General features: G+C 49.5%; 1 protein-coding gene across 2 annotated transcripts; it reads right to left on the bottom strand.

Annotated features, from left to right (window-relative positions):
• Nucleotides 1-1,175: 1,175 nt before the first annotated feature.
• Nucleotides 1,176-26,397, bottom strand: ADA (adenosine deaminase). 2 transcript variants are annotated; one of them, XM_026092997.2, is made up of 11 exons: nucleotides 26,266-26,397; nucleotides 17,068-17,129; nucleotides 13,439-13,561; nucleotides 13,179-13,322; nucleotides 11,909-12,024; nucleotides 9,285-9,409; nucleotides 6,188-6,259; nucleotides 5,769-5,870; nucleotides 5,079-5,146; nucleotides 4,432-4,561; nucleotides 1,176-2,998 (listed from the first exon to the last, which is right to left on the bottom strand). In XM_026092997.2, the coding sequence occupies exons 3-11, from the start codon at nucleotides 13,450-13,452 to the stop codon at nucleotides 2,897-2,899; spliced, it is 873 nt and encodes a 290-aa protein (XP_025948782.1). In that variant the 5' UTR covers nucleotides 13,453-13,561; nucleotides 17,068-17,129; nucleotides 26,266-26,397; the 3' UTR covers nucleotides 1,176-2,896. The 2 variants fall into 2 exon arrangements, with proteins under 2 accessions (XP_025948782.1, XP_064377509.1); XM_064521439.1 differs by lacking the exon at nucleotides 26,266-26,397 and adding an exon at nucleotides 25,778-25,866.
• Nucleotides 26,398-27,755: the final 1,358 nt, after the last annotated feature.

The raw sequence follows: 27,755 nt of genomic DNA, 5'->3' as shown, positions 1-27,755 counted from the left end.
AAGAAAATAAGGCCATAAATAAGCAGAGGACTTGCTGCCAGACAGAGGAAGAACTGTCTATGGGCCTCTGAGAAGTGATGGCTGCAGAGCCAGGACAGAGATGTATATAGCTCTATCCCTCAGAGGAAACAAGAATTTGGCAGTCAGGTAGAAGCTACATCTGCTTTTTTGGCAACTACAAACAAACTCAGCTCCTCGAGCTGCTGGATACTATTGCCACTCAGTTCCCAAACAGCATCCAAAAGCATGCTCCCATTTCCCCAGTCAGGGACAAAACAGCAGGTACCTCCTGGTCTTGGCTGACTGCACAGTTTGGTTTTCAAGCCCCACTTTCAGCTCTCCTCACTTCCACTAAGTATTTTTGGCACACACTCAAGAAGGAAGCTGAAAGGCAGTGCCGAAGGACTGTGCATCACACAAGACCCGAGCAGTCAAACGCAGGCTAATCTTAGGTCTCCCTAGTCAGAATGCGTCTGCTGTGACATTAAATTTAGCCAGGACATTAGCAACCTGTTTGCCAGCTAGCCTTAGAGGACAGGAGAGAGGCATCAGGTTTCCCCTGCAAAAGAGCCAAGTCAGCTGCCATCACTGATTGTGCTGAGAGACCAAGGGCATCAGATTAATCTAGTAACATCCTGACTGGCAAAGCTGCTGACCACACAGATGTTCTGAACCTCTGATTTCAGTGGAAAATACAAGCATTCAGGACCTCCTAAAACTAACCATGCACTAAATATCAAAAAGCCTTTCAGAAACCATCTCCTGCCTGAGTCAATATTAGTCTAACAACCGTGCAGACCAGAGATTGTACCACTTCCGACACTTTGTATAAAACAATTGTTCAAACCTCAGGAAAGTGGGGGGAAAAAATTGTAAACTATTTTTGATACATGCCAGAAAGTCACAGCACACCGTCATAATGCTGCCACTTCTAGCAGTGATACATGCAGTTCTTTGATTACTGAAGGAAAAGTGGCATGTGAGGTTGGAACAACTTGCATCAATAAGCACAATTTGCAAGTCCAGCAAGGGAGTGCAGGCATCTTCCCCCTTGCCCACCCAGCATTAACTTTCCAAGTGTTCTGGCTTGGTAAAAGGAGAAAGTAGGAATTGGGCGGCCACAGCACTGTATCACACCTACTTATCACCCTCTTGCCACACCAGGGATATGACCATTTTAATAGAAATATGTTATTTTATTAAACAGGATTAACAATCATCTATCCAGAATCCAAACAAACAACTGTTCTTCAGAAACAACTTTTGGAGAAAAATTATCCAAAAAACCTGGGTCTAACAGCAACCACATTCTTAAAAGCGATGACTTATCATTTGCTTTATAAAAGTAACAAATTCACTCTCTCATATCTATATATACATATAGGTATATATATGCACCATGTATTTCAGAGATGAGTATTTCACTCACTTAGAAGACAAATATGGAAGCCCCAAAACAATGGCAGTATTCCCAGCTGCAGATCACTGCTGGTTGAGACTGGAGCAGTCAGTCTCAGATACCATCTGTGGTAATGGTGACCACAGCCCTTTGTCAAAGGCAACTTTTGGTGTAGTATCTTTGGAGTATGCATCTTTGCAGACACCTGGGATATTAAAGCACACCACACACCTACATTCCCCCCTCAAACATGTTGAGGAGGTCTTTGACAGTAGAAATATTACAGGCTTTTCTCTGGAGGCGTGGCTCTGTTACATATTAATTGAAAACACTATAATGCACCAAACTCACTTAGGAATTTTGGTGAATATTTCTTGATAAATTCTTCACCACACTGAAGATCTGATTTCTCGTCAGTGCTGCGGTTACACGACAGAAGCAACTGAGATGAGAACTGAGTCAGTATTTGATATTGGGCCCTAGCTCATTAATTTACTCATTCAGTTTTAATGGTGCCTAAAGATTACCTCAAGTCAGGAAGAGGGTAGCATGGTTAAAGAGGCATCAATCAGGTTTGTAAGTGCTAAACAAAGGTACAGGGAGAGCAGGATGCAGCTCTCAGGAATTCTCCAGGCTGAGTACGGGACTGGGGGAAGTCCCAGAACGCAGCTTTCGGCCCCAAATGGTAAAAGAATGCTCCAATGTCCTATGCATGCGTGAGCATGTTCATGGGCTGCTGTGAGCATAGCTGGAGGCTTAAGCCCAAGGTTTGTGCCTCTGTAGCAGTGACACTGTAAGGCCTGATACACAGAGCTCCTTATCCAAGGCAGGATGCCAAAAAAGAAAAAAAAAAAAAAGTATTTTTTTAAATGCCCTTCAGACCTACTTATCGGTAAGTGTGCCGGCTTCTAGCTTGTTCTTGATCCGGGCTTGTTAGTACAAGACTAAGCATAGGTAAATACAGCTGTGGCCAAACTTTCCTATCTGCATCCCTGGGAATAAACCTCTGTTTCTGAGCCACCTGCTTACTCCCTTTCAGGGTTAACTCACCTTTTCCCTAGAAACGTAAAGGTTAACCCTGGCCACAGTCACAAGGTGGTTATTTTTGTACTGCAGACAAGGGCTTAGGCAGGTCAATGGGGCATTAAAATTAAAGCAGGGCATGAGGGGAAAAAAAAAAAAAAGCAGGGAAGGTTCTTCTGTTCTCATTTACTCTACAGATAAATTGGCAGATGAAGGGAAGTCAGGCCAGGAAGCAGTTTTAGTCTGCTTGCACAACAGCAATATAGGGAGCCGGATATCCATTTGCGAGAGACATAGTATGTAGGGGGTGATAGGTGGGATAGATGATAGTAGCCCGATTCTGCTTAGGGCCATAAAGGTTAATACAGGGGTACCAGTAATAGAGACTGACTCTGGGCACCCAGGTGCTCCCAACAGCACAGAGATGAGTCAACCAAGAATGGCCACTTCTCCGTGCTGGCTGGCAGAGCTGCATCAAGATGTACTGGGGACCATCCCATAGGCTTCATAGAGTGTATTGAGAAGTTCCTGCTTTTCTTTCTCAGGTAAGAAGCTGGACTGAGCTGCATTGATGTTCTGCAGAGGAGGAACAGAAAGGAGACATTTAGACACATCAGACATGAATACATGGTTGTACAGATCCAAACATCTGTCTCTGAGCATCAACAAGAGAGGGAGGGTGCAACATTTCCATTCCTAGATACATTTCCATGGCCTCATTTTACAAGACAACTGCTCTGGCCCACCACTAGCAACAATCCTTAGAGGAAGGAGGCAGGCACAAAGAAGTTTTTAAAGGCTTCAGAGTTTTTAAGAATATGCACTTCAGAGCCATTCCTACACTCCAGGCCTCCCTTTGGATAAGAGGCCTTTCACAACAGTTCACAACAGCCTGATAGGCTGCTGCTGTGACAAAGCTGCCTTGCTCTGCGATTTAACATGCTTGTCTTTCTTGTGCAGGGACATTTCTTTTATTACACAGAAACAGCCTGGCTTCTGCAAGAGCAGAAAAGGACAGCTGGCAGCAAAGCAGCTGGACCCAAGGTGGCAGAGTTCAGAGCTGTCCCCTGTTCCTCCTCCCAGACTCAGAGCATAAGTCATGTCTATGGGAGAGAGAAACTCCGTTGTTCCTTCAGCAAGAGCTCAAAGCAGGATTAATGGTCTCTTGTAAAGTGCATCCTGGATTTCCAATTCCAAGCAAAGATTCCTAGACACTAGCTAAGATCACAGATAGTCTATAGAGACATGTAAGTGAAAGCTATCAAATCAGCACGGCTCTAATGCTAACCAGGAAAGCTTTACTTAGTATCTAGATAAGACCAGATAAATGGACAGTAGAAGTGTTGGGAGTTTGTCTTAGGTAAGTGATAGTGCCAGTTTTTAGGATGTGTTGAGACCATAAATGACTACGCATGCCAAAGCTGAAGCCAACAGTCACTTTGCTTTCAGTTCAGTTGTATGTCAGTCATACCATGATTGTTGCATATTCATGTTACATGTGCAAAAAACACAAGTGCTTTTGCACATGCTGAATCTTAACCAACTTTTGGGCCAGGTCTTTGAATCACCTACCTGCAATTCCAAATGCAGGGTTGGGGGGGGGGGGGGGGGGGGGGGGAAGAGAGGCAACAAGCACCTTCCTTCCCTACCACTCAGATCTGTCTTGAGGACTGCAGTGGGCACTTTCCACCCTAACCTGTTTTGCGCTTTACTGAGAACGGTCAGCCCAAGACACGTGACACTTATAGAGACCATGATGTACAAAGCAGCCTTCAGATCCCCTCTTGCTCTCTGCATTTACACCAGCCAGCTGACCACATCCCGCAGTGCTCCTAGCATCCTCCCTCCAGCAGCTATCCTCAACTGATGCCTGGTGCTTACAAGGAAAATGAATGATTTTCTTACTTCCTTCCAGTGAAAACTCTTCAGCTTACAAAGGAAAAAAAAAAAGCTGATTGTTCTGGGCAGCACCAGGACATCTGCAGAGCATCCAGCTGAGGCCAACTTACCACTCTCTTGAACTCCTCTTCAGTAAAGCCCATGTACTCCTTTGCTATGCTGTAATCCTTGTCAATAGTGGAGTTAAAGATGAGGGGGTCATCGGTGCTTATGGAATAGTTAGCTTGATCCTTCCTAAATCTGTAAGGAAATAGAGTTTAGAATGGGGTGAATACTGGATGTGGCACTGTTCAAACACTTCTCAGGATAAAAATGCAGCAAAAGCAAAAAAACACCGAGTTGTCCATGTAGCTTACGTTGCTGGACACAAACATATTGCTCAGCTTGTCTCACCACTGCTCTTCACTGATCTACTTCAGCAGAGAAAGTAGTAGGGTGTCATGGATGCCTGTTGCTTAGAGGTTCAGCCACCTCAGCTCTCGTGCACAAACCAAAGCTAATGCCCAGGGCAAAGCAGCTGGAGCTCTGGATGCCCTGCAGCCCCGAGTGGGGCTGGAGCGGGACAGGGAGGCCTCGCACCAGGGGGCCTGCACACTTACTCCAGCTACACTGGATTCCTCTGCGGGGAAGAGCAAGGATGTACCATATTCTCGTAAGTGGTTAGATTTTTATTTCCCTTGCAAAGCAATAAAGCAGCTATAAATAACTAGGATTTGGGTTGGTTACTTTAAGATTATACATTATTTAAATGCCTTACTGTGCTACTGGGTGTTTCCTAAAGTCTGGAAGACATGCTCCGGTAAGATAACTGGACCAAGGGCAAACCTGTTTGTGGGAGTTAAAACAAAGAAAAAAAAAACAGAATCAGCCATACAGATCTGAAATACTGCTGGGCATGCAGATAGCTAAGCATGCGGGTAAAGCAAGATGTAGGTTTACAACAGCTATGTTCACTGCTATCCCTCAGCCCCTCTCAGAGCTGGCAGGACCATGCACATCCCGAATCACGGATGGGAGAAATCTACAGCCTCTGCTAGAGTGAGTGTGCAAGGGCTGGTGGGACATTTCCCGTTGCCAGCCAACCACTGGTGGTCTGTGGACTACAGCTAAGAAACCACTGAAATAAGAAGAAGGGGGCGAGGGGGGAAAGAGGAAAAAAAACCCCAAAACATGAACAGGAACATTTCTCTCTGCTCCACAATTCCTCCAAGCTGATGTGAGCTCCAGGGCTTCACACAGCAAAAATCCCAATATGTCATCAGGTGTCACTGCATTTCTACCATGGAGCTCTGGGTATCTGGGTTCAACAACAGCATTGTTGTAGATGTGGTCAGCACCCGGGTATCAGGTAGCAGGTACAGGGCTGAAGCACAGACCAAGCAAAGGCCAGTTTTCCACTCTGAGACACCAGCTACCTGGCAGTCACACCCACAGGATACATCCTTACCTCAAAATGCATCTTTGTTCTCAACAGTTCCTTATAAAGCTCAGGGTCTTCCAGGACATGGTAGCCATGGCCAATGCGCTCAGCCTTCAGGAGGTAAACAGCCTATACAGCACAGAAAAACACAGCCTCTGAGCACAGGCTGAGCTCCTGCCTGGTCTGAGAGGTCCCTGTCCCACCAGGACTGCAGCCCGTATGTCTGGAATAGCTCCCAGGAGATCCTTTTCTGAGTTGTTGGAGCTAGGTTTCCGTCCGGGTCCCAGATTTCTGCTCCCTTATGAATACAGAAAGGACTTGGGCTTCTCCTGCAAAATACTACTGAGTAAGGGGCTCTTCCCACCCCTGCCACTCATCTTACAATGCAAGGATGCTCCAGTGCCCTGCTGATCGCCACTCTGCCCTGGGCCAGGATCTCCTCTCACCTCCTTGATCATAGCAGCTGGTCCAGCCTCCCCAGCATGGACAGTTCGATGAATGCCGCATCTTTCAGCTTCCTGAAAAGTAAGGCAGGAAACATTTCTGTCCAATCACACAAAGCAAGGTCAGCAAATTGCTTTCAACAAATACCTTTTTCACTGACTACCACTCTGGTGGCACAGCAAGCGAGATCAACAAGGCTCTGGGCTAAGAGCTCCCAAACTGCAGACTCCACACCCTGTGAGAGTTGCATTCTCCCAGGCTGGGACTGTGCCGTAGCACAGGCTAAAAGAGGAGAGACTGGTAACGCCACAAGCAGAGAGACTTAGAAAGTCTGGTTACCTTCCACATGGAGCCCGGCCAGACTTCTCCAGGGTCTTTTAATAAACACTGAGCTCACTGCTGTCTCCTCTCCAGAGAGGAACTTGAAGCTCTCCTTCCTCTGCTCACTTGCCTTTATACAAGAAACCTGTAGGAATTCCTGTCTTTGCAACTTCTACCGCTTTGGCCAACTGCAGCCAAGTCTGACAAAGAATTTAAAAGCTACTGGGTAGAAAGAAAGCGATACCCAGAGCCCTCACACCTCACTTCCCCGAGGGGCTGGGGACAAGCCATTGCAGCCCGCTCTGCAGCTGAGAAGGCTCTGCAGACTCCAGGCGAGTGAGATTTGGTGTGTTTCAAGACGGTCTCCGTGGCCATCCTGACAAACGCCTGGGGACGCTCCCTCTGCACCCTCGCCAGGGACCGCCTGGGCCTTTGGAAGCTGAGCTCCCTCCTGCCACGGCCTCAGGGGAAGCCTGGCACCTGCCTTGCTGTAGAAAGGCCACACAGCTGGCGGCTGTGAGTAGGCTGCAAGCCCCAGCTTGCATCAGACAAGCTTCCCAGACACTCCTTCACGGCTTTTTATTCATGTTTTTTTTGAGTAACTTAAGAGTTTTCTCAGCTCCTCCTCTGCTGCACGCCCAGGCCCAGAAACAGCAAGGCCAGGCTCTGCCTAAGATGGCCCCAGAAGAGCCCTGCACACATCTACCTGCAAGGCAGCCTGTGCTCCCTGAATTCTAGGCAGGGTTGATTTTTCCCCAACAGCTGATATTTTGTCACTTTTATTATTTTAGTGACAAAATCCCTCTGGCCAAAGCAGCAGACAAGGACTAGAGAGAAGACTCACACTAACACTGAGACTTTCTGCTTATTTCCAAGAAACCCTCCTCCCCCCACTCCCAAGACAGCCATTCCTAAATACCCCAACAGGAGTCAGGAGCAGAGATGCAAGGGAAGGGGCTGGAAAGAGCACCCAGAGCATGATCCATCATCGCTTACCCTCCTGGCTTCTGGAAATCCAACTCCCTGAGCTGTTCCCACCAATTGCATCCAGGAGGGAGCTCATGTTTAATGTCCAGCTATGGATACAACCTCCCCAAAAGAACGTTTTTCCAAACCGTTTTTGGCTTCCATATCATTACATGCTTACCACACAGACAGCAAATACATCCGTCTGCTGTGCCACAAACACTTCTTTTGTGCCTTAGAGCTGCTACTCGACAGCTTCCCTTGCCTCTTCCTCCAAGGATCATTACCTCCCCTCTCCTTGGACATTGCTGTCTAACTCCTTAGCTGTAAGTTTTTCCTAAGCCAGCACCTCCAGTCCTCCTCTGAAGCCAGCATTCACAGTCAAGTTTTCACTGTTATCTGATATTTCCCCTCTAGCAGCAGTCCCCAAAAGCTCCCAGGCAGAACACAACCACCCCGGGAACTCTAGCCCAAGGGAGACATCTGGTCATGTCATCTCGAGCCTCTCCAGTTCCCTCAGATCTACTACATATCCCACACAGCACGACTTTCAGGGATGCTTTTCACTGCCACGTAGGCCAAGAAGGGCCAATGGACTGGAATGGGGTTTCCTCCAGTGTCGAAGAGCCTTAATGAGCCACTGGCATAGCAACAAGAATCTGTATCCCTAAGACTGAGAAGTCTGCGCTGGGGTACCTCAGAGGCACAGACAGGACAGGATGAAACATCCTGCCCATCAGTTAATAAAACCCTGTTAACATACTCGCATGTCAGTTTGTAACTGCTCAGTTCATCTTGTATAACGCAGCACAGCAGTACAGACAGACCTTACAGAGGCTCCGAATGCTCATACTTTACAGCAATGAGATTTCAGTATAGTTGGAAGACAGAGATGTCAGTCAGCACCGTGTCATCCTTCAGTGCCTTGGTGCAAGGTGATGGCGAATGAGGAAACACCACAGTAAAGGCAGCAACATTAAGTATTTACAGGAAAATACAGGTGTTCTGAGGCCAATCAGAAATAATGTTCAGTTCTTCCCCACATCCTTCAGATTCGTGTCCATCATAGGGTGCCTCCACTGCAAGCTACAGCAGTATGGACCCCAAGAAAACCCCCTATTGTGTCAGTCCTGTGCCCTGTTTTCAAACCACAACTCTTTTGAGCAGTGATTACCCACAATCTTGCCTCTCACTCATCTACGGGAGCCACTTATATAACCAACAATTCTACAAACTTAAATTCCTACCAGGTAGAGGAGAGAGACACAAAGTTTTCCCCTTACGTTGCTGTAAAGCACAAAGGTCTTGTGAAACCTCAGATCAGCTTCCAGAAGTCATTTCAATGCTTGCATTGGAGATTATTAGATAAAGTAAAAGAACTGCAAACACTCAACTTATTCTATATTGTTTAGGTGATTTGCATCAGTTGAAGACTGGAAAGACTAGTCTGCTCCATATTTAGCTGCAATTTCATAGAGCACTGCGAACTGACCCTGTCTAACGAGTCAGAGGCACCTCTGCAGAGGGGAACGCAAGCTCCACACCCCACATTTGATGCTCAGCTTCACTCTGGGGTAGTGCTCTGAACTCTAGCTCTAAGAACATGCTTAAGCAAGGATGTCTGCCATTAATCATTTAGAAATATAAACAAAGCAATACTTCTGCTGTTTAACAGAACATTTTTAATAACCACAATGAATTTTAAGCTCTACCAGCTGTTCGGGGTCTGAACAAAGTGCTGCATGCCCCCTAAGTAGGAAGAACTCTGTTATAATTTCTTATAATTTCTTTTAAGAAGCCTATTTGACAAACCTCATAAGCTTTTGTATGCTCAGAAGAAGCATCCACCTTCAGCGACTCATCCCCAGCCAAGTCTATGGCTACCACAGAGCTGTTTCGATACTTCTTACAGAGCTCCACCACCTCCGGAGACCAGCCTAGAAGAGACAGCATCAAGATTCAGGAGGAAGCATTCATGAGAGTCATGTCCCGAGAACATTTCTAAACAAATTCTGGACATACAACTAGAATGCTAGAGATGCTTTCTTTGGTGTTTTGTAAAATTTGACACTCAAAAAGTTAACAAAATCCTAGAAACATCTGCCATCTTCAGCCAAATAAAAACTGCACACTGACTGGCCTACTAAAGGTCAAAGGGAAGAAAGTACATTTACTGGCTATAAAACTGCTCTCACCATGTTCTTCTCTCCCCACCACCACTCCCCAAAAAGAAAAAAAAACAGAAGTGGTGGCTGACCACTGCAGTTGGCCCAAGGTAAGCTGAACTAGGCAGAGACCACTCTTCAGAACAAGTGCAGTAACATGCTGTGTGGGAGGAGTCCCTCAAATCATTCCTGTGCTTTCACACAGTCACAAGCCGGGCAAGGGGAGGGGAGAGGGAAGAACTGGTATGTCAGAAGTGTTGTATCGTGGAATGATTTGGGTTGGACGAGATCTCTGGAGGTCCTCTACACAAGCATCATTAGCACATTGCAAAGCATGCTAGACTCCCCCAGCCAAGATGACGGATGCTACATCTGGCAGAAAGGAGCTGTTTAGCCACCTGGAAGAGTGACCTTTAATGCTCACGAAGTTTTGTAGCTTTATGGCTTCAGTGGCAACAAGAGTAATAAGTGCCCAACAACTACTTCAGAGTTATCTCTGATCAAGATAGGGTATGATCTCCGAGAAAGAAGATGGCATCTATTAGCTGATACAGCACTTACCCTTAGCAAAAAGGTCAAGAAACAGAGATAAACTCTAGTATTAATAATTAACAGATATCTGTTGTGCACATATGATTCAGAAGTCATATTAACATATAAGAAAATGCACACAATTCCATCTTCTTGTTTCATCAGTTTCATACTTGTCAGGTTAGAGCCATTATTTTATTGACAAGTTTAATATGAGCCAATTCTGGCTGGCATTTCTGCCTTTCTGTCAACACTTCATAAATTAAAGGGTGGCTTCTCACTGTGCAGCATGTCCCAAATGCTGACACTAAAGACTCTTGTGTCAAGCACATTGCTGACTCCAGGTAAGAGTTTGTGCCCTGGGACGACATTTTCAGGTAACACATGCAGAAAAACACAAACTCAGCTGTTTGCAGGAGCAATTCCTACTGCTGTGCAAGTGCACACTACATGTGCAGTTGACTGCTCCAGCCACTTTCTCCATATACCACTTCCATGTTTGCAGGAACTGTAACTGCAGGCACAGTTAACAGCACACAAAGTGGTCTAGTTTCTACAAATAAGGAAAAAAGTCCTTTTCCTAGAAGCTGGAAATCCAAAGGTCAAGTTTTCAAACTATTGTTTGGTGTTGACTGTGCAAGGCTGAAAAAAGAAACCACTCTCAAATCTTCCAGTTTCCAGGAATATCATTTTTCAAATTTCTGGACACAAGTTAACCACATACTCATCAGCAAATCTTTTCACCATCTACCCTATTAAGCCTATCTGAAACCTGTGAGGATATGAAGCTATATATATATATATGTATATAAAATCTTCATTTAGGCAGCTACTGTCACACAAACTCATTCTGACTGCATTTTTCCCTAGATAAAAACGTTCCCAGGACTCAGCAACCCAGTGAAACACAGGAAATTGTTTTTGCCTATTCTGGATAATAGCATCAGTTACTGAAGAAGTTCAGAGCTGCTGATTTTATCAAACATACTTAAAATGTAACTTAAGTACACTTCACATGTGTTTTGAGCCGAAATCAGCAGAGTTCACTACGAGCAATTCTTTGGTTAACCCACAATAAGACCAACTAAGGAGAATACTGTTGCAGATGCGTGATCTCCAGCTGGGAAGGTTTCATTTCTCCAACTCCATGAGAAGTGCTAGATTTCATGCTTGTTCCTCCTCTGGTGACTGTTTGTTCTCATGCCCTTGCCCCACATGGTGTCCTGGATGCCCCAAAAGACCCAAGGAACATCCCGGCAGCTGCTGCCGTCAGCCCAGCAGCCACTTGCTTTGGCCTCCACTTTGAAAGCAGCCTCAAGTGGCTTGAGGAAAGCCCCAGCCCTTGGGCAGGGAGTGAGGTACTAGCAGAAATTACATCTCTCACAGCAGAGGAAAAAGAGAACTCTTTTTGTCTCTTTAGCAAGACCTTTTTTAGCTAGTTCTTCAGATACTGATTGTGTCAACAGTTCCCCTCTTTCACACCCAGCTGACCCTTTCCTTATAGTCAGGGAGCACGAAGTCCCTGACTAAGAAAAGTGCCTTCGTTCCCAGCCCCGTCTGCCCGGCACAAAGAGGAACAGTCACCACTTGCCCACAGCACTGGTCTCATGGGGAAAACCAGAGCCACGTGACTGGTGCTGTCCCAGCATTTCTGCGGGGACCTGAACCCAAGGGACTTCACGCACACCCAACAAGTCAGGAAAGGGGGAGCAGAGCAGCGGGTGGGCTGCAATACGTTACTTGGCATATGGCGCATGCAGCATAGAATAGACCTGACTTTGATGCGGAAATCCCTTTCTCCATCCTGTAGTCCCTGATTAACGAGGCTAACAACTTCATCTGGAGTGAGGTCTCCCCTGCAGGAGGAGGGAAAAAAAGGAGTCAGTAGCAGACCAGCAGGGCACAGTGCTGGAAGCCCACCAGGGCAGCATGCAGGAGCTGCAGGCCCACCTCAGGGAAAGCCCAGCACCGCTGCCAGCGAGGTGCCTGGGAGGCCCCGCAGACCCCAGGCTGCCACGGGGTCCCGCTTCCATTAACGCCCAGAGGAGCGGCTGAGCTCTCGCCGGGGCTGCCCGAAGCCGAGCAGCGCCTTGCGCACCTCTCTGTGCCCAGACCTGCAAGATGTCAGGCGCAAAAGCATGCAAAGATGTCTCCTAAGATGGAGACAAGCCTCAGGCAATGAGATACCCCTGCTGCCCAGGTGCACTGCAGCCAGAGGCGTCTGCGAAACCGGCCTGGCGCGGCTCCCATCTGCAGACCTGAAGAGCGCCGGGGCTGGGGGAGGCCACGCTGCCAAGCGCACGGGCTGCCTCGCGGCCTGCGAGCTGCGCTCTGGCAAACCACACGTTCCATCGCCGCTCGTCCAAGTGAACGCAGGCGGGCGCCGGCCGAGGAGAGGCACCCGCTCCGCCACAATGGCGCACGGCTTCGTGCAGCGGCGGCCGGAGCAAGCGCGCTCGAAGCCCGTCACGACGTGGAGCTCGGCATGGATTTAGTCGGAGGCGTGCACAAAACCGGGGATGGTGTGCAGAGGAGGGACTGAGCATCTGCCCGCTGGCTCGGCCAGCGGGTTTACACGCTGCGGGCAGGGAGTCCGCGTCCGAACTCCAGCTCCCCTTGCACGGAGCAGCTTCAGCCAAGAGTTTAAGCACAGCTGTTTCACACATGCAGAATTAAGCGCCCAAAGCAAGGCAGAGAGATTATGAGAGGGAAAAAAAAAAAGGAATACTATCAACAGGAAAGAGAGATGGAAGAGCGCCGGCTCCTGCTGCAGTTAAGGAGAGAGAAGGCCTCCGTTAGCCTATCATCCGCCCGCCTGCCAGCACGGCCGTGGCTTCTCCCGCCCACCCCCGTCATGACCACGGTGGTTCTTGACGACGAGGCGCTGTGGCCCCGCGGCAAGCTCCCTCTGCCCCACGACGGGTTTCCCCCAGCAAGCACGCCGCCATGGCCCGGCCCCCCTCTCCCCAGCCACCCGGGCCACGCGCCGCGCCACCCTGGCCTCACTCACTCCTGATGGCCCCAGGGAATCGGCTCCACCTTGGAGTTGGCCAGGAGGTGAGGGCTGTACCTCACCTCCATGTAGATGATGCCTTCCTTGGCCTTGGACTCCACCAGCTCGTAGGCGATCCTCCTCACCGCCTCGCGGTCCCCCCTGCGGAGATGCGAAAGGGGCCGCGTCGGCCGGGGCGCCAGGCCCAGCGACACCGCGGCCGGCCCGAGGCCCGGTGCCCCCGCGGCGGACGGGGAGGGCGAGCGCGGGGTACTCACGCGATGGCAGGCATGTAGTGATTGAATTTCTCTAGAAACTGGGTAAGCGTCACGGGCGTTTTGTAGCTGACGTACTTCAGGAGGTCATCGACGGTGCTGCCAGGGAGAGGAATGCCCCTTTTCCTAGAAACGGAGCCACACTTCACTGACAGGAAAGGTGACCGCGCTTTTAATCGGCTCATTGCGTAGAGCAGACACATCCCCAGCTGGCAGCACTAAACCCTTTCTTCGCAGAAGTGACACGGCACAAGTTGTCCTTCCAAGACCTCCCCGCAGATGCGGCCTGGATCTCAGCGGGGAGGAAGGCGATCCAAAACGCCAACGCCCCGCGGCGAGCCCAGCGTGACCCAGCAGCAACAGAGCTGGGGCATGTTTTCCTACAGCTTCAGGAGGAGTTCATTTAAACAGACTTTGGAGCATTTCTTGGCACTTCCAAGTCCTAGAAGCAGAATTGCCAAAATACTTCAGGGAGGTTAATCTCCGCTTGTGCAGCCTCGAGAGCTGGTAACGCTGCAGAGAAGCTCCCAGGCACAGAAGCCCGCACAGCGGCATGGCGGCTCTCCGCAGTTACCTGCTGGCAGCCCCGAGGAGCAAGGGTCATCCTGAGACGGCCAGCGGAAAGCGGACATCGCGGCATTTCCTCCGACGGGGATGCCCTGCCCCTCAGAAGCCAAGGGCAGTCCCAGCGACTGCTTTCGCCACAGATGGCGATGGTAAAGCCCACCTGAGCTCTACCACGGGAGCAGCGGCTGCTGTACCCCCGGGAGCAGCACGCGTCTCGGGCGGACGAGGCGTCCCCGTGAACAGCCGGGGTCCCTCCACTGACCACCCCGGCTCAATGGGACTGTTTGCTGAGGTTGCTGCACATTTCCGAGGCAGGTTTCAACCTCCCGCCACTGTCTTCTTGCATATTAATGCTGATAAAAATTAGGAATAATAACTACACATTTGTTTCTAATCCTCTTTCCTTCCCAGTCCTGCCATGATGAATTACAGTCAACTGAAGGAAGTTTCTCTGCTAACAGAGACAAAACGCCACAGACAGTTTTAGCCTCCCGATGCCAGCAGCCATCCCAAGGAGCAAACTGCAGGAAAGCAGCCCAAATGACACCGCTCCTGGGCTAAGCAAGCATTGCTCACTTCCCCATTTGGGCCAGAAGGAAGTCAGCCTTTTACGCTTAGCATTCAAATGCAATCAGCAGAGATGAAGCTGCTGGCACTCAGCAGATGCTCGCTACTGCCAAGGCATTGGCTTTCTTCCCCATCTTGCCCTTTGCAGACCAGGGACCCATCTTTTCCCTGTTCCAGTAACTGGGTCCGTGTCTTCCTCCACCTGCCTATGGAAAGTTTCCTCCCAGAGCCCTGTCAGCAATGCTGTTTTCCTGACTTCCTTCAAACACTTCCCAAGGAACAGCGGCCATGCAGTCGGCAGCCGCAGCCCTTTGGGATGATCCGCACACACGGAGACGCTGTATTTAGGCCGCTGGCTGATGACCTCTGATGAACATCGCCACCATGGCTTTTGGGGTTACTGTCCCATGCGTGACCCTGCCTGTCAGCTAGTAGTGCGCTCAGCCCACTGCAGCTCTGTCCCACGAGCTGCTCTGCTACTGCTCTAAACATTTTTCCATAGCAGGCTGGTTAGGGGGTGCAAAGTTGGAGTCATACCTGACCAAACTGGAGCCAAAGTTTCTAAAAACTGCAGAGTTAAGCCACTGCCCATGGGGGCTTATACATCCCAACAGCTTCATGTTATTTGTATGTGGTCAGCCACCACCTGGCAAACCTATTTCTAGCTCTTTACCTTTAAAAATAGACCACAAGCAGCTTCCTGTGTCAAGGCTGAGGTTAAGGTAGTCTCCTACACAGCCCCATTGGTTTTAGGTTTGTGCGCACACACGGAGAGGCCACAAATAGCATTGCTCCACCCAAGGGGAGCATGACCCACAGGCTGGCAGCTCCGGGGGACACCAGGGCTCTTTAAAAACATGCTAAAACACGGCATACACTCGAGCAATGAAGGCTTCTGTTCTAAGCAAAAGAGAAACGTGGGACCCTCAAAGGGCCAACGTCTCCCAGGCCTCAGGGCTCCCAACACCCTCCTGGGGGCCATCCAGGCACTTTTCCTACTTTGGCAACAGGGACTGAGCAGAGTCCCAAGGAAGCCAGAACAGCAGGTGACTCTCATCCATCAGGACTTTTACCCCGGCACTTCAGCCTGCTAACTCCTGTGATAAGGGCAGAACTGAGAGAAATCCTTACTCAGCTTCCCACATGGACATCCTGCAATAAATGAGACTGACTTTTCTGATCTCCCTTATTTATTCCAACACCACTGCAAAATTTATGGCCAGTTGCCCATTGGAGAAGAAGCTTTAGAAGGATTATTCCCCCTTGGAATCACATGCCTTGGAATCTACTGGGCTTACATAACCATTTCCTTTCCTCCTCAAAAAGGCCATAACCATTTCCTTTCCTTCTCAAAAATGACTTCTGGCCCAAAGTTACCCAAGTTGTGCCTAAGAACTGTTTCCTGAGATCTTCAAACTTGCCACGTTCTTGATCTGAGGGTATCTGGAAGTGCCCATTAGCTTTTCAAACACTCACAGCTAGAAGAACTCAAGGCTTTTTTTTGTTTCCAGCTGTGGAGCCAGGATCTTGCACCAGTTAATCATTTACCCTGGTGTTTCCCACACATAAACTACACTTAAGCAAGAAGGCAAATATAGGCGTGGTCAAGGGAGCAAACTGTATTTAAGTCACTGCTGAGTGCTTTCCTGGGTCACCCTCACACTATCATGACTCTTTGACTGTTAGGATCAAACAAACAGCCATGCTGAACAGTAGCAGTCTGAGGTTTAAATGCACACATCAGCAGGTGAAAGAGGAACAACCAAATTAATTTTTCTTCCAGAGACTATGGTATGATACCACCACTGAGAGGACACTCCCGGGAAGTTTTCACTTCAGTCAGTTTTACAATTAGGAATGTGGAAAAAGTAACGAAAAACAAAGCAAGACCTGTGTCATTTCCTATGTACACATCCAAGGCAGATAGCTATCTCTTTATGTGACATCTTCTTTCTTTCGGCATGGGCGGCTCCTCTTAGCTTGCCTGGCTCACAGGCCGATGACCGCTGTGCTGGGTCACTGCTTGTTCACACACCTCCTATCAGTTCAGCCCAGCTGCAGCACTGTATTCTGGAAAGTGCTCAATATTCTCACACCACGCAGCCAGAGGACCGATCTGTGCAGAGATTTGAGTCTGATTACCACCAGTTGGGTTTGCTGCACGCAGAACATGGGGAAAGAGCTGTCTTGGCCTGCCAAAACAAGCTTTTTGTCTTCGACAAAACAGAAGGCATGGGAGTAGGGACCGATCTGTATGACTGCTTGTCCCATGCACTAAGTGAAAATAGAGCGTTTTTACTGAACAGTTAGAACCTGCTAGCCAAACGTGTTTCACACTGTGATAATCAGCGTTTGGACATGGCAAAACCCAGGGAGCGTCTCCTTCCCTAGAAGTCACTCTGTGCAGGCACGCGTTAGAAGTGCAGGCATCCTGCTCAAGACACTGAAGCAGACAATTATTCAGAGCTAACCAGAGCTTTCCCCCACTGCCAACTCACTTGCCAAAGTGTAAGATTGTTTCTGGCCTAATGGCTCCATCCAGGTGGACATGAAGTTCTACCTACAATAAAATAAAGAGAAATCAGTGATGTATTCTTAGAGCCACAGCAAAAGTTTAGAGATAAGCAGCTCATGCTAACACAGGTATAAATGTCACTAATACAGGGACAGAGTCATGAAAAGGAAGTGAAAAAAGACTGAAAACCAATATAAAAAAAATATTTTTGAACAGCTATGTATTGTCCCAACATTTGTTTTTATTCCTACTGCAGTTCACACATTTAACAGATCTCTGGAAATTCATCTATTTTCAGTAATATTCACATTGCTTTAGAAACTTGCCTATTCTAATGAGGCTTGCATGGCTTGGAGTTTGGGAAGAGCGAACAGACCAAACCCCAAATACCTTTGCCTTCCAGCTGACTCCTTCTGCAACTCACAGACCCTCAAGCATCCATTAACTTTTTGCAGGAGTTATTACACGAGAACTTTGACTTCACTTCCAAGAATCAACTCCTGCTATATTGTTAATTACTTGGTATTATCACAGCATGCAAGCTTTTAATCCTGCACAAGGATTCCAGAGGTAAAAGGTGCGGTAAACAATAAAAAGAAGAGAAGTTGCCCCATAGAGCTAACAAGCTGGTTTCAAAATAGAACACTTAAGTTTCGACTCATTAAAAATGGGACAGTGATTCAGATCACTCTGAAGCTGATTTCCAGATTATTGCTGAAACAATGGATTTGGAAAAAAAAGTCACAGAAAAGAGAAAGCAAGACTGTTTTTTCCATTAGGCAGCCTGGGCTTAGGAGGAACCTGACAAATGTCATTTGGAAGCAAAGCTGGGAAGCAAAACATCAGCTGTAAGATGTTTCAACTCGGTCTTCCCATTTCCAGAACTATTTTCTTTTAAGCAACAGGGTAGTGAGTGGCCTACAAAATAACTTTTTTTTCTTTCATTATTCTTTAAATGGAAGGGGAACCTGAAGCACAGATCAGTTACTGGGAAGGAATGGCTACAAGACTGGCTTCGTTCCCTCCGGGTCTTTCAGGCGTGCATGAAATGAGGCACCGCTGTACTGAGCTACCCAAAGAGCAACTGCCACACCTGCATGGGACAAGATTTCAGCCATTAGCATTTAGAAGAGATTAACGTGTGGTGACACTGGGACGCTTTCTCTAGTCCCTTAATACTGTGTGCAAGTCAAGCACACTTATGTAGTCTATCAAAAACTGGACAGAGTGGCCAAGGAAACTGAAAAGCAGCAACTTAAAATAAAAACAAAGCTCTTGTTAGTTATAACACTGTGTAAATTATTTTGTGCAGATAATTGCTACAGGATGTTAAGAATTTAGTAGGATTCAGAGAAGGACTGGATATTTGTATGAATAACTAAACCACCCACAGTTACTCATTAATATCTACAGACCCTCTGGTGTCAGGGTATGTATCAAACAGTAACTGAGAGAAGCTGGCAGAAGAATAAATAAGCAGTCCCTACAAGCAGGCCACTTCTTAACTGTCCACTTCAAGGCCCTTTCGCCCTCCTTTGAAGCGATTGCTACTGGCTGGTGAGGGAGGAACGACGCTGGCCCAGCACCCTGCTCGGAGCCGCCAATCGCCATCTCTGGAGTGTGCACTCACGGCCCGAAAGCTCGCGCCCATCCCCACCTCTTCCAAGGGTCCTAGACTCCTGCCAGGCATGTGAAGAGACCCAGTTTCTTCACACGTCTTATTCACAGTCAGCGTCTTCATTGACCATGGCTGCTGCAAAAGACTGTCACTACAGGAGTGGGAAAATGCTCGGGTTCAGGCCACCTACGTAGGAAGGCTGTGAGGCCGTCACCGGAGAAGTGTGCTGGCTGGAGAGCAAAATGCAGATAACAGGCTCACAGTCGCTTGATGTATTAATCCTGCATCTTCGTTACAATCAGCAAATCCAGGCGCCATGAATATCCCCTCGATGGTAAGTACCCCACAGTCCATTTAAATACACACACACACACACGGTGATAATGTACACAGGAGGGACAGTTCTGCTTTTCTTTTTATTGCCTCAAATCCTGTAGCCAGAGCTATTTCCTCTGCCTTGACTTGCAAGTTCTGAATGAGGCCAAATTTAGTTCCCTCCTGGAAAAAAAGCCACCCTCTCCATGCTGCTGGGCCCTCCAAGGACAGCTCAGCTCCACTAGAAAAGTGGCACTGCGGAGTGTCACACTACCGCGATGGGAGAGTCTCATGCAGCCAAACCCAGAGGACTCACGGCCCCAGACCACACAAAGCAGGGCCCTGCGTCACCTCCTGGGCAGCCTTCCCTGCAAGTCCTCTCCCAGTCGCACTTCTCATTCCACCTACCAGTGCTTCCACACATGCCTCTGCTAGAAGGTTGTAAGAAGATATCCCTGTTACTTCTCCTACTCCTAAGACATGATCTGAATCTACAGATATGAAGATTTTAAAAGGACAAAACCTGATCTTTCCCCCAAGTTATGTGATTCTGCTTACTGAGACTAAATGTCCTGAGAAGCAGCAGATAAAATAACAGACTAAGGACATGATCTGCATCGCCAGATGTGGAAGCCTGCCACATTTTACACTCATGGGCTCCAATTCCAATTTCAAAACCGTGCAAGCTCCATTCCTTAAGGTTCTTAAAAATCCTTGTTACCTTCTGATGGAGTGACAGGCTTTACTCACTCCTGCTGGATACTAAAAAAAAGCAAGCTGAATCGACAGAGCCTTCTCACTCCAAGTATTTCCCAATTGTTTGCTGCAAAAACATCCCAGCGTGCAAAACATTTAAAATGAAAGCAAATTAAATGGTGTCCTTCATACACGCAAGCCATTTGCTTTCTGCCACTGCTGCAGGCAAGATGCCTGTAAAGCAGCAAGGCTCCCCTCCAGTTCTAGGAAGAGGCCCTTCCTCCACTGCCACCCATTTCTTTGCATCTGGAGGTGCCTCAACTGCAGCCACAGAAGTGATAAGAAACTTGTGTAATGCCTCAGATTACACAAAAACTCAGCCCCAAACTCCAAGAGGTTACACAGGATCGGTGCTCAGGAGGGAGTCCTTTCTGCAGCTGGCAACTAACTGACCTAGGCTGCTCAGATTACTGCAGGACATTTAGCAGCAGAAGTGGAGGTGTGCCTATGTAGGAAGGACTAAGGACATATCTCTAGCCCGTTTCCTCAGACAGCCTGCACCAGAGACAGATGAAATCAGCAGAGGGAAAACTGAGCAACCCAGCTCCCTCAGAGACCCTGCTTGCAAACCTGCTTGCAAACCCTGCAGGCTTCCCGTGCTATAAGAGGCCACTTGTTGCAGACTTCATGCTTTATCCAACACAAACACACGAGGAGAGAGCCGAAGTATAAGACTTTCCCAGATAAAAGCGGGGGACATGACCTTGCTTCAAGTCAAGGATAGAACCCAGATAAAAAAAAGATAAAAGCTCTTTCACTGAACCGCGGCTCTGAGACGATGCCTGAAAAAGCAGAACTGCAGAAGTACATACAGGCTACCTCTGAACATGGGTGCCCAGCACCATTTCCAGTGCTCTGCTCTGGGTGTGTACAGACATCCGCCCCTAGCTCTCCGGCTTGTTTGGAGAGGGAGCTGAGGTGCACAGATCAAATGCGAATCTCCACACTTGATCCAGGATCCGACTGGGACCAGAGGATGCACCAGCCAGAGGCATGGAGAGGAGCCAGAGAGGTCTCAACCTCCAAGCACACTGGGGCCAGCAAAGCCTTCGTTTTCACAGCAAACCTGAAAGTTAATACATTTGTTCTGATGAAGAACTAGAAAGGATCAGAGATCTCAAATGCTTTCCCAGGGCAGGAGCACTGCTCTTCCCCCGCTGCAGGAAGGACCTTTGAGGCCACCTTTGGCAGAGGCTTGGCACGGTGTGGTCACCCTTCAGCCTTTCTTCTGCATGTCTGCACTGCTAAGCTGAGAGCAAGTTTACTGGCCTGCTGGTGCATAACAAAACTGGTGCAATTTGCTAAAATATGTATGTCTGAATAATATGTCTGAATAAATATGTCTGAAGCTAGAAGAATGAATTCAAGAGAGAGAAGATACCATAGGATGTGTATCCTCAGCACAGACAACTCCCAGGAAGGTTGTCAGTGGAAAGAGAGGGGTTTTCATTTTTCCACCAGAAAAGTTTTAGATCAACCACAGCATCTGACCTATAAGCACAGATACTAGCAAATGGTTTCAGCTTAAAAGAAAGAGAAGATTTAATGGTTCTGGCTTGACCTTTCTGTCTTTAAAATATGGTCATGTTTTATTTGAAACTTAACAAGCTTCAAAAAAAATCCAAATGCAAAATGAGGTACTTCAGTTCAAACAAATATGTTTCTTTCAAGTTTGATTAGAGTCAATTTAGTGAAATGAAGGGGAAAAAGTTAACTAAACATTCAAAATATTTTCTGCTGTAGTCAGCCCAAACAGTATTTCCTCTGCTACTCTATGGTTTGATCAGCAAATCATGACAGATCAGTTAACTGCTCAATTTACCTATTATGTGGCAAAAGTAGTCACCATCCAAGCCAATTCACTTAAAGGAGTTTACTTATTAGGTGTTTATTCTTTTATTTATTTATTTATTTTTTTAATTACACTATGAGTGCAATCAGTCAGCAACTGATTACTGCAAAACCTGCAGAGACCTAGTGGCATGGTAAAAGCAAAACTAACCTCACCTTTTATTTTGACCATTTTCAGCAGATATTAATAGCTAAACCATGCAGCTGTTGAAGTTGCATCATTTAAAAACCGTATCAGTGACTTTGCCCAGGACTATTTATCAGCACAGTAAAAGGTGGTAATTTAGAGCATGTTACTTGTATTGATTTCAGTAACAGGAAAATAGAGTAATTATGTCATTCATTGGTCAATTATTAAATATTTAGGAAAGAAATAAAGCAGAAGAATGTTAACAAGGGTCAGCATTCGGCAAGAGATAAGATGAATGCCAACCACTGCAAAAAGGAAGACCTGTGTTCCCCCAAAATTGTTTTTATAAAAACGCACTGTCAGGAGCTATGTAAATTGTTATCTGCATCATAAATGTGCCACCAACCCTCGTTTTAGAAGTGACAGGTAAGACTTGATCAAGAGGGGTGGGAAGTGAAGACACACAGTATCATCCCCGTCTAAACAACGACAAAAAAAACAACTAAAAAAAGAGAGAGAGGGAGATGGCAAACTTCAAGACCCACACAACATACTGCTTCATTGCAAAAAATATTTCTGCTTTCTGTGGAAGTAGCCACATGATACAGTCTTTAGTACCATTCCTCTCAGCATCTATCACCCAGCCTCCTCTGGCACCTTCTATCCTTAGACCAAAATATAAGGCTCCCAGTGCCATTACACCATAGGACACTAATAAAAGAAGGTGGCTTGGCATCACCCTACTGCAGGGACAGCTTCAGCAGGGACCGCAGGGCTACGATCCCCACTCCGAGCTGCTGGAGACCTCTCACCTTCAAATGAGGCAATGCCTCCGAGCAATAAAACAGAAGACCTTGCACTTCAAGCACCACCAAAACTGCATTTATTACTGCTGCCCCGTTTGGTAAGCATAGACAGGAAGGTAATCTAAGAATTTGCCTGCATTGCATCAGTGAAGTTATCAGCACCCACAGCAATGCGTAAGCACACGGCTGAGCTCAAACGCAGCCTCCAGTCCCCGCGGACACACATGCTGCCCACGCTCAGACTTCGACCTGCACAAAGAGCCACCGCGCTCGAGCTGCGGGCTGGTTTGTGGGTGAGAACCAGCCGGGGCGAAGGCAAATGACATGTCGAGCTGTCACCGCGAGCACACCACATCCCGATGCCCAGGTGGGGTGACCAAAGCACTTTGTCGAGTCTCGCACAGCGGACACCAGCAGCTAAAGCTGTTTTCTCCTGCTAACAGCCGTGGCTCAGTGCAGCCACCCAAGACCTCGGCCGGTACAACAGTGTATTGGCGCTGCGACTGTCCCTCCGAGGAAACAGAGCCCTGGCAAGGGGCTTCAGGCAGCGAGTTCTGGGGAAATGCTCACATCTCTCCATAATAAGGAGCCCTTTAGCTCTGCACCCAGGGGAAATACCTGCATTACCTGTTCAGCAAGGTCACTGGGTTTCAGGGGCAGGATGTCCACCCAAACCCTAGGAATAAAGCCAGCAATCCACAGCAGAACTAGCACCTTGACATCCAGACTGGGTCATCAGGAGCTCTCACAACCACTGAAGGACACGTCCAGCTACTGCAAGTTCTTGCCCTCCCTCCCCATTCCCAGGTACGAAGGACATGTCAGAGATGGCCATACCATACCCCAGTGTGTGTCATTCCCCCAACAACAGGGTCTGCCCACTGGTGCTGAGAACTGCCCTTTTGTGGCTGTTTCTTGTAAGCCATTAGTGTTTGAAGAGCACGCTCACACAACGAGGGTAAAGAACACCTAGCTCTGATGCAACGATCACCATCCTCGTCCCTCCTCACATCCCAGCCCTACGGCTCACCTTGAAGAGGGACAGGCCCCCACAAGATCTCCAACACGTACGATGAACCTCACAAGGGCTTGTGGGAACACCTGCCCGAAGCGAGCAGCGGCCTGAATTTGTTTTGAAAACATTGACCCAACGGCACAGCTACATCATCTGTCGGGAAGGCACATGCCTGACACCAGGAGTCTGCGTGCACATCCCACGCTCGGCCCACTTGCTCCGTTCGTTGGTGGGACGGAGAAGCTGAGGCGCTGACACGGCTGCCCTCCGCACCGCTGCTATCCGCGGGCCCGGATTCCCGCTGCGGCAGGCGAAGCACTGCCGCACGCCAGCCCCTGCGTGTCCCTGCTTGCTTTGGTGGCAAACAAAAGGAAAAGCACCCAGGTGGCCCAAAACAGCGTGCGCGGACTGGCCTGCAGCAGGGAAGAGCCCTCTGCCGCAAACTCCCCGAGCTCAGGCTGGCCTGCGAAGGGTCCGGGCACTGGCGTAAAGAGGAGCCAGCAGCGAGCGCTCGGCAGGCGCAGGAGCCCTGGGTGGGAGATGCAATCTCTGCTCTAGCTCTGGAGAGCCCCCCGACCGCAGCCTCCGAGGGGAAAGGCCCATGGTCTGCAGCCAAGGAACGGCAGTCTTTTCTGCTCCTCCATGTATCTACAACAAGCAGGGTTCAGAGTCACCCTACTGCAACCCAGCAGCTCCCTTCTCATCCGCCACAACAGCTGCCAGTCAGCTAGCTCCTGCCCGACGAGCCCCATCCCACGTCTGCGGGGCCAGAAGCTGCCCTGGTCACCAGCAACCACCTCTAAAACGCAGCCCTGCTCATCCCCAGCGGCAGAGGGTCCCGGGGAGGGAATGGGGGTAAGCAGGGCTCACTGCCTGCCTTCAGAGCTCAATTTTTTTTGTCGAGCCTGACTTAGCAGGCTCACAGGACTGAAAGGGACTGCCTGACTCATGAAATCCAAAGTCTCGCAATCGCGGGCAGCCAGACAACAGAAGACCGATCTTAGCAGAAAAACTGCACAGTTTTTCCTAGGTCTCTCTTCTGCATCCCACTTTCCCCCAGACTGGAAAAGTAGGAGGACACACAAGCGAAAGAAGAACGTAACATGCTTCCTACAGCCAGAAATTTAAAATCACTAGGGTAAACCAGTAATTTTCTGTTCTTAGTGGAGCTGATGAAATGCCATCGACATCTTCCCAAACTAAAGTGGCCTGAAAAAGGCTTTAACCTTTTTAAAAAACCAAGGTTTGCCTGCTCTCGTATGGATAACCTCCCAAGAGAGGGAAACCTCATACAGCAGTGGAATGAAACACGAATTAAAAACACATAAACAGGCTTTTCCAGTTGCAGGCTTTTCCAGCTGAAAAGCCCAAAGCGAGCCAGACGGAGAGAGGACCTGCTCCTCGGTCCTCCAGCTTACCTGAGACCACAGGCGAAGCGCAGGGCTGTTCTCCAGTCAATGCAGTGCTCTCCCATGAGATACACTGTTGGGACTAAATGCACCTGTTTTGTCTTCTTCCCTCTCACTTCTTTTATAATCTGATTAATATATATATTGCTATATGATCCTACTTTGGATGTATTTATACACGAAATGGTGAAAATGAAATATTGGAGAACCATACCAGCAGCCACTATGATGGTACCTTGGGTATCTGAAGAATAACTAAGTGATTAAAAAAAAAATCCAAGAGAAAACACGTTTGTTTTACTAGAACGAAGTAATCGCTACACAGCTGGATCCTTCAGAAACATCCCCAAACCCACACGCACAGCCCGGAGCGGCGGCGAAGGCCCGGCCTGGCGCTGGGACGTCCGGCCGCGGGGGCAGCTCCCGCCGGCGGCGCAGGTGCGCGGGCAGCTCCCGAGGCGCCCGCTAAAGGCAGCAGCTCCCCGCGGAGCTCCCTGCCCAGGCACCGGCCCCAGCTGCGAGCACCCTCCCGGGGCAGCTGGGGCCGCCCCCGCCGGGGGGCACCGGGCGGGCACCGGCACCCGCCCCCGCCGCAGCCCCGTGCATGCCCCGGCTCCCTCCGCCCGTGCGCGGAGGCCGAGCCCCGTGCACACACCGGCTCCAGCTCCCGGTGCATGCCCCGGCTCCCGCCCCGCGCACGCCGCCTCAGCCCCGCGGCACACGCGCGTTCCCAGCCCGGTGCACGGCGCCCCAGCCCCGGTCCCGTCCCGGGGCGGGGGGGTCCCAGCCTCACCTTGGGCTCCCCGAAGACGCGCAGCCCCCGCTCCATGCCGCCGCCACGGCCGTCGCCGCTCCCGCCGCGCCGGCAGCGCCTCGCCCGCCCCCGGCAGCGCCCGCCCCGCCCCCGCGGGGGAGGGGGAACCGTGCCCGTGCAGCGCCGAGCACCGCGCCGCGTCCCTGCACTCGCTCGGCTGCGCGGGGCGAAGCCCCCCGGCGCCCACCGCCAGGCCTCGCACCCTGGAGCCCTTCACCCCCGCCTCGAGGCACCTCCTAAATTCAGCCCGCTGCTCCCTCCTCTCATGTTTCGCTTGGGAACTCTAAACCCAAAACTTCAGCTGAACTTCTGGGCAGAATTATTCCTCCAAAGATAACATCAAATAGCTTAGCTCGTAGGACTGGCATGCAATCGCAGGATTTGTCTGCCGTCTCGAGTCCTGCAACAATATTTTTATAACCTAAAATGGATTTAATTGTTTAGATTGAGGAGCGATCGTTCCTCACCCCCTTCCCTGCTTGCAAGGCTGCTGCTCAGTGACTCGTGTTTCGTCGCATGGCTTTGGGGCTTTTTTTGGCCCCCATACACCTGCTTTTCGCTCCTGCAATCTCAGGCTCCAAATTTCATTTCTTCTTTTACCGACCCAGCCACCTTCTGTACTGCTCCTTTCCTCCCCTCCTGCTCTTCCCCAGTGCCTCCAGCACCAGCTCCCACAGTCCCAGACGCGGCAGAGCATCGCTCCCACCACGTGATGGGCAGGACCATCAAACCCCTCCCAAATCCTGTTCCCGCATCCTTCAGAGCAGAGGCACAGTCCTGGCTCAGCCTGGGCCATTCCTACAAAACCTCAGACCCAGACACAACATCCCGGGGTGCTGCACGGGTGGGGGGTGTCCTGTCGCAGATGGGTGCTTGGGGATGCATGGGGCAGCCTGCGTCTTTGAGGGACAGACCGCTCCTCCAGCCCCACGAGCAGCTGACAGCAGATCTGCGCTATGAACTGTAAGGCAGAAGAGCTCCGCAGAGCAAGCTTTAGGGAGTCCCTCGGGTCCGGGAGTGGGCTAACAGAGATGAGACCCAAGCTGCCCGGAGGGCACTGATCAAACAGCAGCATCGCCCAGCTCGCTGCAGAGCCAGGCCACGATGGCCTTATTCTGCAAGTCTCCAACTCACCCGCTCAGGTGAGGCCCTCCCTAGCCCAGGCCCCGGTTTGTGCAAAGTCTTGGAGATGAAAGTCACAATATCAGCATAAAACATTATTATTGCTCCTGCTGGTATGTAAGCAAAGAAAGCAGCCTGGCCTGGAGGCGGGCGCGCTACCACAAATGGTTGGAAAATAAAGTTTCCTCTTCTCCTTCTCCAGCTGTGTTTACAGCAGAGAGGGAGACTGTTTGCAAGAGCCTGTTGTAGGGGATTAGCTGCGCCAGGGCCCTGCGCACCAGGGGTGGGGAAGACCTTGGCGCCCCTCCAGCCGGTGCCTCTTGCAGCAGCCTCGCAGCCATGGTTCACATTTGCTGGGGAGGTGGAAAGGTGACGTGGAAGAGCCCACAGGAGCGAGCGGCTCTGAAGACAGAGGCTGCCAAGTGACACTAGACACTAGTTAGCAAACGTAGGGAGTGCTGCGGACATGGTGCTCTGCAGGGAAATAGCACAGCAGTCCTCCAGTCACTCCTTTTTGCCCCTAAGAGCAGGGATGGGATTTCTGTCCCAAAGCCACATGGGCACAGAAAAAACAGCAATTTTTCAGCTCAAGTCGCAGTACCTGAGCTAATTTGTACACTCCAGCAGAGCCTACAAGAAAAGCACAGTCTTGGGCACAAAGCTTGGCCGGGGAGCAAAGTTCAAACTATTTTACTTATGTTTTCTTATATTACCTTTCAGAAATTCCCTGACACCTTTCTGAATCCATCCTGTACAGCTAAAAGCACATTAGCCATGTTTAACAGTCAAAAATATTCTTAACAAAGCAGCAGCCAGCAGGGGACAGGACTTACCT

The sequence above is a fragment of the Dromaius novaehollandiae genome, chromosome 16, assembly GCF_036370855.1.
Source record: "Dromaius novaehollandiae isolate bDroNov1 chromosome 16, bDroNov1.hap1, whole genome shotgun sequence".
Lineage (NCBI taxonomy): Eukaryota > Metazoa > Chordata > Aves > Casuariiformes > Dromaiidae > Dromaius > Dromaius novaehollandiae.
This window is presented reverse-complemented; position numbering and strand designations above follow the sequence as displayed.